At 38.1% G+C, this 17362-nt stretch overlaps 1 protein-coding gene across 3 annotated transcripts in view; it reads left to right on the top strand.

Annotated features, from left to right (window-relative positions):
* Positions 1 to 17362, top strand: part of ALKBH8 (alkB homolog 8, tRNA methyltransferase) — a 127383-nt gene that overhangs the window by 60955 nt on the left and 49066 nt on the right. For all 3 annotated transcript variants that reach the window (XM_020879357.2, XM_020879358.2, XM_020879359.2), the window contains exon 8: positions 3877 to 3983. In XM_020879357.2, the coding sequence (XP_020735016.2) occupies positions 3877 to 3983 (107 nt within the window). The remainder of the gene's footprint in view (positions 1 to 3876; positions 3984 to 17362) is intronic.

The raw sequence follows: 17362 nt of genomic DNA on the forward strand, positions 1-17362 counted from the left end.
TGTCAACTTCTGCTGTGTTTATAAACTGAATTGCCAGTCTAGACACAAAAACATTTTCTTGGGTGTTTTCTTGGTGCTTTATACATTGCTGTTTATAATATTTGATCATAATTTAGGAAGAATCACTGAATATCTTCCTGTGTTTTTTATCTCATAAATCAGTCTAAAGTCTAAAATATTGTGTCACTTTAAAGGAAAAATGGAGTATATGAAAATCTACATCTAATAGTTACTTCTCCTTAGATTGTTAATTGTTAATATTCTAAAATGGGCTTCCCCCATGGCACTAGTGATAAAGATCCCACCTGCCAGTGCAGGAGATGAAAAATGCAGGTTGTTCTAAGTCAGGAAATCTTGTGAGGATGGCAGTGGCAACCACTCAGTAATCTTTCCTGGAGAATCCCATGGACAGAGGTACCTGCATGCTACAGTCCAGGAGTGCAAAAGTTGGACTAACTGAAGTGACTTTGCATAGATGCACATGCAATCAAATTCTACTGTCTTTTTTGTTTACATGCACCAATCTATACAATCCTAAGAGTTTTGAGTGAAGTCTTTGACATCAAGGGTAAATGAGTTGTCCTGAATCATATGCCGTAAGTGAATAAGCCAAAATATGAATTTCAGGTTCTAGAATCCTTGATGTTTGACTACTATTGTTTTCATAGTATCAGATGCTTCTCTGGCCACCAGATTCAAAATTTGCTTGTGATTTTTAGGATGCAGATCTAAGCCTTACTTTAGGCCTACTTTATCTCAGTCGATTCCTAAGTGCCTGAAGTGAGAACCATTGCTTATGACTATGACCTTCACAAAGCTGATTACACTGCTTTTTAATACTCTTCTATGTTAAGAGTCAGAATCATGAATTGCTTTTATCTTTCAGGATGAGTGATCTTTTTTTCTATTATCATGATTGCATGGGTTTGGAGCCACCCAAAATTAATGACTGTCATGTTATCATTGTTTCCATTTCTCATGCAGTGAAGTGATGGGACCAGATGCCATGATCTTTGTTTTCTGTTTTCTTTTAGGTCTTAGTTTTTGAATGTTGAGTTTTATGCCAGCTTTTTCACACTCCTCTTTCATACTTCATCGAGAGGCTCTTTAATTTTTCTTCACTTTCTGCCATTAGGGTGGTGTCATCTGCATATCTGAGGTTATTGATATTCCTCCGGAAATCTTGATTCCAGTTTGTGCTTCATCCAGCCCAGCATTTTGCATGATGTACTCTGCATATAAGTTAAATAAGCAGGGTGACAATATACAGCCTTGACATACTCCTTTCTCAGTTTGGAACTAGTTTGTTTTTCCATGTTTGGTTGGTTCTAACTGTTGCTTCTTGACCCACATACAGGTTTCACAGGAGGCAGGTAGGATGGTCTGGTTTTCCCATCTCTTTAAGAATTTCCCACACGTTGCTGTGATCCACACAGTCAAAGGCTTTAGCATAGTCAGTGAAGCAGAAGTAGATGTTTTTCTGAAATTCCGTTGCTTTTTCTATGATCCAACAGATGTTGGCAATTTGATCGCTCGTTCCTCTGCCTTTTCTAAATCCAGCTTGTACATCTGGAGGTTCTTGGTTCACATACTGTTGAAGCCTCGCTTGAAGGATTTTGAGCATGACCTTGCGAGTATGTGAAGTCAGTGCAACTGTGCAGTAGTTTGAGCAAAGAAGGGCTTGCCCTTTGGGATTGGAATGAAAACTGACCTTTTCCAGTCCTGTGGCCACTGCTGAGTTTTCCAAATTCGTTGGCTTATGGAGTGCAGCACTTTAACAGTATCATCTTTTAGAATTTGAAATAGCTCAGCTGGAATTCCATCACCTCCACTAGTTTTGTAGTGATGTTTCCTAAGGCCCGCTTGACTTCACACTCCAGGATGTCTGTCTCTAGGTGATTGATCACACCATCCTGGTTATCATAGTCATTAAGACTTTTTTGTACAGTTCTTCTGTGTTTTCTTGTTACTTCTTCTTAATATCTTCTGATCTGTTAGATCCATATCACTTTTATCCTTTATTGTGCCCATCTTTGCATGAAATGTTCCCTTGGTATCTCTAATTTTCTTGAAAAGATCTCTTTTCTTTCCAATTCTTTTGTTTTCCTCTGTTTCTTTGCGTTGATCACTTAAAAAGGCTTTCTTATCTCTGTGTGCTATTCTTTGGGACTCTGCATTCAGATGGGTGTATCTTTCCTTTTCTCTTTTGCCTTTCACTTCTCTTCTTTTCTCAGCTATTTGTAAGGCCTCCTCAGACAACCATTTTTCCTTTTTGCATTTCTTTTTCTTGAGGATGGTTTTAATCACTGCCTGCTGTACAGTGTTGTGAACCTCCATCTATAGTTTTTCAGGCACTATGTTTATCAGATCTAATCCCTTGAATATATTTGTCACTTCTACTGTATAGTCATAAGGGATTTGACTTAGGTCATACCTGAATGGCCTGGTGGTTTTCCTTGTTTTCTTCAATTTAAGTCTGAATTTTGCAATAAGATTCAATATAATTCTATATAATTTATGAAGGATTTTCATGTTTATCATGTTTTACCCAATATTATTATTATTAATAATAGGTAATCATTACTAAATGCTTGCTTTAGTGCCAGGTACTGTCCTAAATTTGCCTTTGATGAAGGTATTATGCTAAATTAATGTTCATCCCACTGATACTTAGTTGGCATATTTATTTTTCACATGGATTGATTTGTTTGCTTAAATATTTTTTAGCCCTTTGACGTGCCTTTTTAAAATTTACATTTGGAGATTTCCCTTGTGGTCCCATGGCTAAATGGTGCTCCAAATTCAAGAGGCCCATGTTCAATCCCTGGTCAGGAAACTAGATCCCATATGCTGCAACTAAGACCCAGTGCAGCCAAATAAATAAATGAATAAATAAGAAAATATTTAAAAAAAAAACTCATTTGTCAACTGCTGCTGTGTTTATAAACTGAATTGCCAGTCTAGACACAAAAACATTTTCTTGGGTGTTTTCTTGGTGCTTTATACATTGCTGTTTATAATATTTGATCATAATTTAGGAAGAATCACTGAATATCTTCCTGTGTTTTTTGATTATCTCATAAATCAGTCTAAAGTCTAAAATGTTGTGTCACTTTAAAGGAAAAATGGAGTATATGAAAATCTACATCTAACAGTTACTTATCCTTAGATTGTTAATTGTTAATATTCTAAAATGGGCTTCCCCCATGGCACTAGTGATAAAGATCCCACCTGCCAGTGCAGGAGATGGAAGAGATGCAGGTTAGTTCCTAAGTCAGGAAGATCCTCTGGAGGAAGGCATGGCAACCCACTGCAGTATTCTTTCCTGGAGAATCCCATGGACAGAGGAACCTGGCAGGCTACAGTCCAGAGAGTCGCAAAAAGTTGGACACAACTGAAGTGACTTTGCATGCATGCACATGAATAATAATATCTACTGTTTTTTGTGTTTACAATGCTCCAGATACTATGACAATCCTATATGAGTTGAGGAAGCTGGACACAAAGGGGTTAAATGAGTTGTCCTGAATCATATGGCCAGTAAGTGAAAAAGCCAAGATATGAATGTTTCAGGTTCTAAGTCCTTGAATTTGACTACTAATGTTTTTCATAGTATCAATGCTTCTCTGGCCACCTGCATCATAATTTTCCTTAGGTAATTGTTAGGAATGCAGATTCCTGAGCCTTACTGTAGACCTACTTTTAGTCATTCAGTTGATTCTTAAGTGCACTGAAGTTTGAGAACCACTGTGCTATGCTCTCCTATAAGCATTACCATGTTTTACTCTCTATTAGCTTAGAAAGATAGACAGAATCAATGAATTGCTTTTATCTTTCTGGATTGATTGATCTTTATGCTTTTGCCTTTATCTCAAGATTGTCATGGATTTTAAGCACCCAGATGGTATGACAGTGCCAGTTATGCTGCCTCGTCGGAGTTTGCTGGTGATGACAGGAGAATCTAGATACCTTTGGACCCATGGGTATGTACTGAAATGACCTAGATGACAGGATACCTTTTGCTTTGTGGGAGTCTCATTCTTTTATGAGCCGCCAGAACCATGCCTCAGGCTTGCACATTGAGGCTTGCACATGTCCTGGCGCCCCCAGGGACATCTATGGCTTTTTAAAAAACTCTTTATTTTGAAAAAATTTCAAATTTAAAGAAAAATTGTAAGCATAGTATGGTGAATTCCCTTCACCTTTCGCATAGGTTTACCAGTTGTGGATATTTTGCTGTCTGATTTCATTGCTGCCAAAATCTTTTCTCCATGTCCACTGATGCTGCACAGATACATGAAGAAAGAGTTTGGAAGAAATAGAAATCTGGCTTTAATCCTCTGCTTGGTGTAGTGGCACACACCTATAGTCCCAGCTTTGGGAACCTGAGGCAAGAGGTTTGCTGCAGCTGGGCTGCAGTACACTATGCTGATCAGGTGTCTGCACTAAGTTTGGCATCATTTTGTCTCCAGTGTGTTATTGTTATTATTATTTTTGCTCAATCTTTTGAGAGAAAGTTGCAGCCATGATGACCCTTTATCTTTACATGGTTCATTGCATATTTTTAAAGAGCGAGAACATTGTCTGTATTAGGGGTTGGCAAACTATGGCTCGTGAGCCAACTTCAGCCCTTGTTTTTACACAGCTCTTGATCTAAAAGTGGTTTTACATTTTTAAAGTGTTGTAAAGAACAAAAACAAAAAAGAATATGTGGTAGAGACTATAGATGGCCTTCTATGGCTGAAATACATACTTTCTGGTTTTGTTACAGAAAAACTTTGCCAGCCCCTTGTTCTATGAAACTGCAGTGTATGCCTCAAATTCAGGAAATTCAACATTGATAAAAATGCTCTTATCATGCTCATACAATCCATCTTGAAAATTTGCTAGTTGCACTTTATACTACTGTCAAAGAAAACCAGACCTTGACAGTAGTTAAAGCAACAAAAACAGATTTTACTCAGGAAGTATTGTAATACAGGAAAAGAGTATAGGAGTGGACTCAATTTCAAATGTAATAAGGAAAAATGGAGATTTATAGAGAGGGAACCTGGGTTTGAGGGTGGGGCAGTGTGCATGGATAGAAAACTACTAACAAGGAACATCAGTAGGAAGGGAGAACTCTGGCTAAACCAACCACAGGATTCTTTCTGAAGGCAAGCCACAGTGATCAGACATCACCTGGGGAAAGACAGGTGTAAGGAATTTGGTCAGTTACCAGGGATGATCAAGTATGGAGGATGGTGGATTGTGGCTAAACTGACTTACCAGGATTCTTGCTAAAATAGGACACTAGTCATGCCCAAGGACAGTGCCTATTTGGCTCAGAGTCAGTTTAGTTCAGTTGCTTAGTCATGTCCGACTCTTTGCGACCCTATGGACTGCAGCGTGCCAGGCTTCCCTGTCCATCCGCAACTACTGGAGCTTGCTCAAACTCACGTCCATCGAATTTGTGATGCAATCCAACCATCTCATCCTCTGTCGTCCCCTTCTCCTCCTACCTGCAATCTTTCCCAGCATCAGGGTCTTTTCCACTGAGTCAGTTCTTTGCATCAGATGGCCAAAGTATTGGAGTTTCAGCTTCAGCATCCGTCCTTCCAATGAATATTCAGGACTGATTTCCTTTAAGATTGACTGGTTTGATCTCCTTGCTGTCCAAGGGACTCTCAAGAGTATTCTCTAACACCACAGTTAAAAAGCATCAATTCTCTGGCAGTCAGCCTTCTTTATGGTCCAACTCTCACACCCATACATGACTACTGGAAAAACTATAGCTTTGTCTAGATGGACCTTTGTTGGTGAAGTAATGTCTCTGCCTTTTAATATGCTTTTTAGGTTTGTCATAGCTTTTCTTCCAAGGAGCAAGCGTCTTTTAATTTGATGGCTACAGTCACCATCCGCAATGATTTTGGAGCACAAGAAAATAAAGTCTGTCACTGTTTCCATTGTTTCCTGTCTATTTCCCATGAGGTAATGGGACCAGATGCCATGATCTTAGTTTTTTTGAATGTTGAGTTTTAAGCCAGGTTTTTCATTCTCATCTTTCAACTTCATCAAGAGTCTCTTTAGTTCTTCACTTTCTGCCATAAGGGTGATGTCACCTGCATATCAGAGTTTATTGATATTTTCCTGGAAAACTTGATTTCAGCTTGTGCTTCATTCATCCAGCCGAGCATTTTGCATGATGTACTCTGCATATAAGTTAAATAAGCAGGGTAACAATATACAGTGTTGACGTTCTCCTTTCATGATTTGGAACCAGTCTGTTGTTCTATGTCTGGTTCTAACTGTTGCTTCTTGACCTACATACAGATTTCTCAGGTGGCAGGTAAGGTGGTCTCGTGATCTGGGCTCAGAGGAACCTGACTAAAGTTTGGTTGAGGAGAGTCTGTCAGTACCTCGTGGTAAGTTTTCTGTCTGATCTAGGATTTGGCCTGTGGTCTTGCGTTACATTTAGTTGTTAATTTTCTTTAGTCTTCTTTAATTTGAAGCAATTTTTCAACTTTTCTTTGTCTTTTTGACATTTACACATTTACACAACAGATGCCAGTTGATCCTTGAGATTTTTTTATATTGAATCTAATGTAAATGAAATGAGTTATTAACTTTTGGCAGGAATAAATCCTCAGTCTTTTGAGGTGGAAGCATCATACTGCTAAAATTTGCATATATTGTCACTTAAAATACTGCTGAATTCTGAACTTATAAATGCTGCCCTGGTTGGAGATTTTTTTCTTTTTTAACTCATTTTTTAAAAATTCAGAGAAGTGAGCATTTAAATGGGTTTGTAACCTGTCCTGAATGAGCCATAAAAACAGATAGCCTGATTTGGGGCACTAAGGATTAAATTTGCCTGATTTTTTTTTTCACAGCCATTTAAAATATTTTTCACTTTCAGCAATTGAAGATGGTGATGTGATCCAGTAGTTTAAAGTATTCCTGTAATTTTGAAAATACTAAAGGCTAAGGAGAAAAGGAAGTATATACCCATCTGAATGCAGAGTTCCAAAGAATAGCAAGGAGAGGTAAGAAAGCCTTCCTCAGCAATCAATATAAAGAAATAGAAGAAAACAATATAATGGGAAAGACTAGAGATCTCTTCAAGAAAATTAGAGGTACCAAGAGAACACTTCATGCAAATGTGGGCACAATAAAGGACAGAAACAGTATGGACCTAACAGATATTAAGAAAAGATATTAAGAAAAGGTGGTAAGAATACACAGAAGTATACAAAAAAGATTTTATGACCCAGATAACCATGATGGTGTGATCACTCACTTACAGCCAGACATCCTGGAGTGTGAAGTCAAGTGGGCCTTAAGAAGCATCACTACAAACAAAGCTAGTGGATGTGGTGGAATTCCAGCTGAGCTATTTCAAATCCTAAAAGATGACACTGTTAAAGTACTGCATTCCATATGCCAGCAAATTTGGAAAACTCATCAGTGACCATAGGAGTGGAAAAGGCCAGTTTTCATTCCAATCCCAAAGAAGAACAAGGCCAAGAATGTTCAAACTATTGCACAGTTGTACTCACTTCATGTGGTAGCAAGGTCATGCTCAAAATCCTTCAGGCTAGGCTTTAACAGTATGTGAACCAAGAACTGCCAGATGTTCAAGCTGGTTTTAGAATAGGTAGAGGAACCAGAGATCAAATTGGCAACATCCTTTGGTTCATAGAAAGAGCAGGAGAGTTCCAGAAAAACATCTACTTCTGTTTTATTGGCTATGCTAAAGCCTTTGAGTGTGTGGATCACAACAACCTATGGAAAATCTTAGATAGGAATACCAGACCACCGTACCTACCTTCTGAGAAATCTGTATGCAGGTCAAGAAGCAACAGTTAGAACCAGACATGGAACAACAGACTGGTTCCAAATCGTGAAAGGAGTACGTCAAGGCTGTATATTGTCACCCTGCTTATTTAACTTCTATGCAGAGTACCTCATTGGAAATGCCAGGCTGGATGAAGCACAAGGTGGAATCAGGATTTCCAGGAAAAATATCACTAACCTCAGATATACAGATGATACCACCCTTATTGCAGAAAGCAGAGAAGAATTGAACAGTCTCGATGAATGTGGAACAGAAGAGTGAAAAGCTGGCTTAAAAGTCAACATTCAAAATACGAAGATCATGGCATCTGGTTCCATGACTTCATGGCAAGTAGACAGGGAAACAATGGAAACAGTGACAGACTTTATTTTTCTGGGCTCCAAAATCACTGCAGATGGTGACTGCAGCTATGAAATTAAAAGACACTTGCTCCTTGGAAGAAAAGCTATGACCAGCGTGAACAGCATATTAAAAAACAGAGACATTACTTCACCAACAAAGGTCCATCTAATCAAAGCTATAGTTTTTCCATCAATCATGTACGAATGTGCGAGTTAGACCATAGAAAAGCTGAGTGCCAAAGAATTGATGCTTTTGAACTGTGGTGTTAGAGAAGACTCTTGAGAGTCCCTTGGACAGCAAGAAGATCAAACCAGTCAATCTTAAATGAAAGCAGTCCTGAATATTCGTTGGAAGGACTGATGTTGAAGATGAAGCTCCAATACTTTGGCCACCTGATGAGAGGAACTGACTCACTGGAAAGACCCTGATGGTAGAAAAGATTTCAGGCAGGAGGAGGTGATGACAGAGGATGAGATGGTTGGACGACATCACCAACTTGAAGGACATGAATTTGAGCAAGCTCTGGGAGTTGGTGACAGACAGGGAATCCTGGTGTGCTGGAGTACATGGGGTTGCAAAGAGTTGAACATGACTGAGAGACTGAACTACTGACTGAGCATTTGTATTTTTCAAAACATTTCAAGATTATTCTGATACACATCTGGATTTTAAAAAATGTTTACAGATTTTTCTAGTAGATCCTAGGTTTGGTCATATGGAGTTCTGTTATTTTGGTCAACACCAATCATGATACAATGGTATTAAGGGAGCAATAGTTGCCTAATCACAAGAGTAAAAGATGTTTATCAGTTTTCACAATCAATATCCAGAAAGAAAATAAAAGTTACAGTTGCAAACCATAATGCAAACATGATAAACTTAACAATATAAAATAATTGCATACTAATTTGGGAGGGTCAAGCAGAGTGATGTAATTCGTAGAAGTGCATACGTGTACATATTTTCATCCACCCAGCGAGTCTATGTCTTTTGGTTGGTGCCTTTAATCCATTTACATTTAAGGTATTCATTAATATGTATGATCCTGATCCAGGGAGGCCTGCCATGCTGCAGTCCATGGGGTCGCAAAGAGTCGGACATGACTGAGCAACTGAATTTAACTGAACTGATGATCCTATTACTGTTTTCTTAATTGTTTTGAGTTTACTTTCTGCAGGTCTTTTCCTTCTCTTGTGTTTTCTTCCTAGAGAAATTTCTTTAGTGTTTGTTGTAAAGCTAGTTTGGTGGTGCTGCATTCTCTTAACTGTTGGTTGTCTGAAAAGTTTTGATTTCTCCATCAAATCTGAAGGAGAGTTTTGCTGGGTAGAGTATTCTTGGTGGTATATTCTTCCCTTTCATCACTTTAAATATTTTACGCCATTCCCTCCTGGCTTGTAGAGTTTCTCTTGAGAAATCAGCTGATAGCCTGATGGGAGTTCTGTTGTATGTTATTCGTCATTTTTCCCTTGTTGCTTTTAATATTTTATCTGTCTTTAATTTTTGTCAGTTTGATTACTATGTGTCTCGATGTTTTCCTCGTTGGGTTTATCCTGCCTGTGTATGTGTATGTATGTGTGTGTTAAGAAAGAGAGAAAAGAATGGAGAAAAGTGAAGGGAAGAGACAGTGATGGGAACACAGAAAGACTGACCAAACAAATGGTGAATCAACTATTGGAAGGTTCCTTGGAATCTGCGTGGAAGGGAGAATTAATCAAAGAAACACATTTAGCATACTAAAAATACATATGAACTCTAGATATAAACTTTGATTTAGAATATTTTGATCTGTGCTAAAAAGTACCAGAAAGCACCACTGAAGAAGAGTGATTGACGCAGCCAGTTCAAACACTTCTTTTTTGGCTGCACTGGGTCTTTGTTGCTTTTTGTGCAGACTTTTGTCTAGTTGTGGTGAGGGGGGTCTCCTCTTTGTTGCAGTGCTTGGACTGTTCATTGCGGTGGTTTTTCTTGTTGCAGAGCACAGGCTCTAGGTGTGCAGGATTCAGTATTTGAAACGTGGGCTTCAGTAGTTGTGACACACAGGCTCAGTAGTTGTGGCACATGGGCCTAGTTGCTCTGAGGCATGTGGAATCCTCCCAAACCAGGTATCGAACCTGTGTCTCCTGCCCTGGCAGGTGGAGTCCCATCCACTACGCCACCAGGGAAGTCCCCAAAGACTCTTTAATTGGATATAGTTAAAGTTTACTGTTCTAGTTACCATGCACTAAAGCAGAGGTGGCAGACTGGCAGAACACGAGTCAAATGTAGCAGCCAGACTGTTTGGCTGGGGCACTGGTAGTCAACATTGTAGAATTTTTAAAAATTGATTGTATATGAATGTCAGCAGCTTTTAAAGGGTTCTGAACTTTCATTTTCTTTTGAAAATTGAGAACTTCTGAAAACATTAGACCACAGTATCTTTTGACAGCAGTAGTTGAGACTATCAATGGCCTTCCTTAGGTGAAACTATATTTTCAGGTTCTCTAGGGTTCCTACTGCTTTCTATGATTGCCTGAAGTGTGACTGAGTATCAGTTGTCATTTATCACTGTGCTCATACTAATGTCTTTTTCTTATAACAGAGTTAAATGAAAATTATTTCTTAAACTTACATCTGTTTTAGAGGTGTGGGGAAAAGCTAGAAGGAATAGGAATGTGTGTTTTAAGAAAAATGGAAGAGAATGCTTAATTTTTTTGAAATGAAGACAGTTCGTATGTGTTTAATGGCAAACAGTGTATTTCTAAAGTCTACCTGCTTCCCTCATTTATGTTATTAGACTAGCCTTGGGTTCAGCTAGTTCATGAATCTGTGTGAGCTCTCCTTTTAAATTATTTTTGGAGCCCTTTGTGCTATATACTGTCCAAAAGCTTTACACACATTAACTCATGTAACTGATATAATCACAGTGGAAAGTTTTTTTCATGGTTTTGTCCACATTTTTAAAGGAAATTGGAGCCTAAAGAGGTTCCATAACTTGTACAAAGTTACAGAACCAGTCAGGGGCAGAGACTAGATCAGAGTCTGTCTTCAGGATCTATGGTCTTAACCATACTGTTATAGTTAAATTTGTTTGCTCCCTTTCATCTGAATTTATGCAGGTGCCTTGTAGCCTTCACACTTTTGTCAACTCTTAATGGAATAAATTTCCTTTTCCTTTCCATTCACTTCTTTTTAACATATAGCTCAATGTTTGTTTCCTTTATAAAGTTTTTTCTGATGACAGTAGCCAAATAATTTCTCCCTTAACTCCTAAAGACAGCGTTGTCTCCTACTGGCTTGTGCTATCTTTTTTATAATATTGAACTATTATTTAAATTTATAATAATGTTTTTATCATTTTATTTAATGTTTTCCCAAATAGATTATAATTTGAGTACAGGGAAAAAAGATGTTCAGAGATATATAAATAATTATTTTTAACATATAGATTGCCTAGTCCCAAAAATCTGAGATGGGTTCCAAAAGCAGTAAGTACTTCTTGACCTTTGCCTAAGATTTAACTCTAGGTAACTGAAGTAGTTGACTTTGAAGAGCCATAATAGAGAACTATTCAGTACCTAAGAGAGAATTGCTAATAAGAATTCCAAGATATTCATTGTTATAAAATAACTGAAATTTGTTCTTTGTTCAGCATTATAGTTTTAATCATTTTCTGCTATCAGAGTAACAGTCACATAATTTCAGGCACTGTTTGTTTGTTTTTATTTCTAAAAAATTGCCTTTAGCATGCACTCTTTTAAATGAGCTGTTCTTACAACTTGTTTTATGAAGCTGGCACTATTCTGACACCAAAATTTGTCAAGGACATTACAAAAAAGGAAATTGCAGACCAATATCTCTCAGAGTTTGTAAAAGTCTGTGACAAATTATTAGAAAATTCAAACCTACAATATATAAAAATGAAAATACATCAAGACTAAGTGGAATTTATCCCAGAGTTGCAAGATTGTTTAACAGTTGGAAGTCAAAGAACAAAAGAGAAAAAATAATCATCTTGATTGATGCAGAAAATATATTTTGACAGAATTTAGCATCTACTCATGATAAAAACTTGGGAAATCGGATAAGAAGGAAAGTTCTTAAGTGTAATTAAAGAGCATCTGTGAAAAACCCATGGGCAGTATCACAGTTAATAGTAAAATACTGAATGCTTTTTCCTAAAATATTGAAAAGGCAGGGATTTTTGCTCTCATCACTCCTATTTAATATTATACTGGACATCTTAGTATAATAATACAAGAGAAAGCAATAAAAATCATATGTGATTGAGGGCTTCTAGTTTAAGATGGTAGAATGGGATGGTGTGTACTGATCTCCTCCTGCAAAAGCACCAAAATCGCAACTGTTTTGAACTCTTGAACAGCCATCAGCTGTTGAAACCCACCAAAAAAAGATATCCCACATCCACAGACAAAGAAGAAGCCACAGTGAGATAGTAGGAGGCATGCAATTGTGATAAAATCCAATTCCATACCCACTGAGTAGGCAACCCACAAACTAGAGAACAGTAACACTGAAGAAGTTCTCTGACTGTTGTGAAGGTCCTGAGCCCCATGACAGGCTTTCTAGCATGGGGATCCAACAAAGAATGGGAATCCCCAGGGAATCTGACCTTGAAGGATAGCAGAATTTGATTATAGGAGTTCCACAGGACTGGGGGAAACAGAGGCTCTACTCTTTGAGGGCACAAAACTTTGCTTGCACCGAGACCCAGGGGACAGGGGGAGTGACCTCACAGGAGACTGAGCCAGACCTACCTGCTAGTGTTAGGCAGTCTCCTGTGGAGGCATGGGTCAGCAAGGGCTCGCCACAAGGATGGAGGCATTGAAAGCAGCAGTCCTGGAAGATGCCCCTTGGTGTGAGTCCTCTTGGAGGCCACCATTAACCCTACCACAGAGTTCATAGACCCCCAGAGCTAGGTCACTTCAGGCCAAACAACCAACAGGGAGGGAGCACAATCCCACCCATCAGCAGATAATTGGATTCTAGCTTTATGTAGAGCAAGGCCCTGCCCACCAGAGCAAGACCCAGTTTTCCCCACCCAATCCATCCGTCCATCAGGAAGCTTATACAAGCAGCACTTAGCATCATCTACTAAAGGGCAGATCAAAGAAGCGAGAAGAACCACAATCTCAAAAGCATCACAGAAAGTTAATCAGGATGAAAAAGCAGAAAGTTATGTCCCATGTGAAGGGACGAGATAAAACACCTCCAGAAAAAGAAATCAGAATAATGATAGTAAAGATGATTTAGGATCTTGGTAACAAAATGGAGAAGATGTAAGAAATGTTTACCAAAGACCTCGAAGCATAAAGAACAAGCAGACAGAGATGAGCAATACACTAGAAGGAATCAGTAGCAGAACTACTGAGGCTGAAGAATGCCTAAATGACCTGGAGAACCAAATGGTGTAAATCACTGCCACAGAACAGAATATAGGGGGGAAAAAAATGAAGACAGTCTAAGAGACTTCTGGGACAATGTTAAATGCATGAACATTTGCATTATAGGGGGAGTCCCAGAAGGAGAAGAGAGAGAAAGAACCAAAGATAATATTTGAAGACATAATCGCTGAAAACTTCCCCAAATTGGGAAAGGAAACAGTCAGCCAAGTCCAGGAAGCACAGAGAGTCCCAGGCAGAATAAACCCAAAGAGGAACACAGCAAGACACACAGTAATCAAACTGACAAAAGTTAAAGACAAAGAAAATATTAAAGCAACAAGGGAAAAAAATGACAAATAACATACAAGGGAACTTCCATAACGTTATCTGCTGATTTCTCAACAGAAACTCTACAAGCCAGAAGGAAATGGCATAATGTAAAGTGATGAAAGAGAAGAACCTATAACCAAGAATAGTCTACCCAGCAAGACTTTCCTTCAGATTTGATGGAAAAATCAAAAGCTTTCCAGACAAGCAAAAGTTAAGAGAATTCAGTGTCACTAGACCAGCTTTACAACAAATGCTAAAGGAACTTCTCTAAGTAGAAGACACAAGAGAAGGAAAAGACCTATGCAAAATAAACCCAAAATAGTTAAGAAAATGGTAATAGGATCATACATATGGATAATTACCTTATATATAAATGGATTAAATGTACCAACCAAAAGACATAGACTGGGCAGATGAGAACATGTACCTGTACTTACTTCAACTTACCACATCATTCTACGTAACCCCCCAAATTATATGTAATTATTTTATATTGTTAGATTAATCATATTTCCTAATGATCTTTTATTTTTTGTCTGGACTATTGATTGTGAAAACTAATAAACATCTTTACTATTGTGATTATGTAACTATTATTCACTTAATACCTTTGTATCATGATTGGTCAACAGAAAGTAGTAGAATTCTATATCACCAAAGCTACCATTTAATAGAAAAATCTACAGTCACTTTTTAAAATCCAGATGCGTATCAGAATTATCTTAGAATTTTTTCATAAATCCAAATGCCAAGGTATTGCATTTTTTTCCCCCAAAGCTCCAGATGTGTTTCTAATAAGTAGCCATGTTTAAAAATAACTAGAGCATATTATGATCTTTTACCTAGTTTGTTTCACTTTTTCTATATCATATTCAACACTCCCATTTCATTTAGTTTGTTTTCAACTTCTCCATCTCTTCTTTTCTTTTTGATGTTCTTTCTCAAGCCTTTATCAAGCATAGTAGAAAAATCTTTGTATACACATATATATATTTTATGTAAGATAATAGATATATTTTAGAAAACTTATGAATTTTTGCCTAGCTAAAAAATTTATGACATTTTGATTCCACTTGTTTAACTTAGTATGAATAGAATGCTAGGTTTCTAATTTTTTAAAAAAATCGGCAACAAGCAACACAGGTTTATTGTATAGCACAGGGAACTATAGTCAGTATCTTGTAATAACCGATAATGGAAAAGAATCTGAAAATAATATGTGTGTATATATATAACTGAATCACCTTGTTGTGCACTTGAAACACTGTAAGTCAACTGTACTTCAATAAAGTACATATATTAAGAAAAAATATCATACGTATTTGAAAGGAAAAAAGTAAAACCCTTTGTGGATTTGAAAATCCTAGCATATAAGCAACAGTGGAAACAGTGGCTGACTTTATGTTTTGGGGCTCCAAAATCCCTGCAGATGGTGACTGCAGCCATGAAATTAAAAGACGCTTACTCCTTGGAAGGAAAGTTATGACCAACCTAGATAGCATATTAAAAAGCAGAGACATTACTTTGCCAAAAAAGGTCCATCTAGTCAAGGCTATGGTTTTTCCAGTGGTCATGTATGGATATTAGAGTTGGACTGTAAAGAAAGCTGAGTGCAGAAGAATTGATGCTTTTGAACTGTGGTGTTGGAGAAGACTCTTGAGAGTACCTTGTACTGCAAGGAGATCCAACCAGTCCATCCTAAAGGGGATCAGTCCTGGGTGTTCACTGGAAGGACTGATGTTGAAGCTGAAACTCTGATACTTTGGCCACCTGATGTGAAGAGCTGACTCATTTGAAAAGACCTGATGCTGGGAAAGATTGAGGGCAGTAGGAGAAGGGGACAGCAGAGGATGAGATGGTTGGATGGCATCACCAACTCAATGGACATGAGTTTGGGTAAACTCTAGGAGTTGGTGATGAACAGGGAGGCCTGGCGTGCTGCGGTCCTTGGGGTCACAAAGAGTCGGACATGACTGAGTGACTGAACTGAACTGAACTGATCATATCTGCAACATAAGTACTAGAATGAATATTATAGCATACAATATATAGCATACAAGGCTGAATATAGCATACAAGGCTGTAGCATACAAGGTTTATAATCAAAAATTAATTTTTGGAGACAGAAGTGAAATCCTTTTTGAGCCAGTATCAGGACTTTGTTACCAAAGCATTCTTGGGTTCGCTTGCCCACACTCAGTAAAAGCCAATCTACTGACATCAGGTTGTAGTGAAGGAAATTGTAGCATTTATTGTTGGGTACTGTACATGGAATCCGGGACAACTAGTTTTCAAAAAGCCTGAGCTGCTCAATGGGGTTCAGCAAAGCATTTTTATTTATTTATGTATTTATGTATTTATTTATTTATTTATGTATTTTCATTAATTTTTATTAGTTGGAGGCTAATTACTTTACAATATTGTAGTGGTTTTTTCCATACAGTGACATGAATCAGCCATGGATTTACATGTGTTCCCCATCCCGATCCCCCCTTCCGCCTCCCTCTCCATCCCATCCCTCTGGGTCTTCCCAGTGCACCAGCCCTGAGCACTTGTCTCATGCATCCAACCTGGGCTGGTGAGCTGTTTCACCCTTGTTAGTATACTTGTTTCAATGCTATTCTCTCAGAACATCCCACCTTCACCTTCTCCCACAGAGTCCAAAAGTCTGTTCTGTACATCTGTGTTTCTTCTTCTGTTTTGCATATAGGGTTATCGTTAACTATCTATTTAAATTTCATATATATGCGTTAGTATACTGCATTGGTCTTTATCTTTCTGGCTTACTTCACTCTATATGGGCTCCAGTTTCATCCATCGCATTAGAACTGATTCAAATGAATTCTTTTTAATGGCTGAGTAATATTCCACAGTGTATGTGTACCATAGCTTCCTTATCCATTCGTCTGCTGATGGGCATCTAGGTTGCTTCCATGTCCTGGCATTTATAAACAGTGCTGTGATGAACATTGGGGTGCACGTGTCTCTTTCAGTTCTGGTTTCCTCAGTGTGTATGCCCAGCAGCGGGATTGCTGGGTCATATGGCAGTTGTATTTCCAGTTTTTAAAGGAATCTCCACACTATTCTCCATAGTGGCTGTACTAATTTGCATTCCCACCAACAGTGTAAGAGGGTTCCCTTTTCTCCACACCCTCTCCAGCATTTATTGCTTGTAGACTTTTGGATAGCAGCCATTCTGACTGGTGTGTAATGGTACCTCATTGTGGTTTTGATTTGCATTTCTCTGATAATGAGTGATGTTGAGCATCTTTTCATGTATTTTTTAGCCATCTGTATGTCTTCTTTACAGAAATGTCTGTTTAGTTCTTTGGCCCATTTTTTGATTGGGTCATTTATTTTTCTGGAATTGAGCTGCAGGAGTTGCTTGTATATTTTTGAGATTAATCCTTTGTTGCTTCGTTTACTATTATTTTCTCCCAATCTGAGGGCTGTCTTTTCACCTTGCTTATAG

Source organism: Odocoileus virginianus, chromosome 10 (genome assembly GCF_023699985.2).
Source record: "Odocoileus virginianus isolate 20LAN1187 ecotype Illinois chromosome 10, Ovbor_1.2, whole genome shotgun sequence".
NCBI classification, from domain to species: Eukaryota; Metazoa; Chordata; class Mammalia; order Artiodactyla; family Cervidae; genus Odocoileus; species Odocoileus virginianus.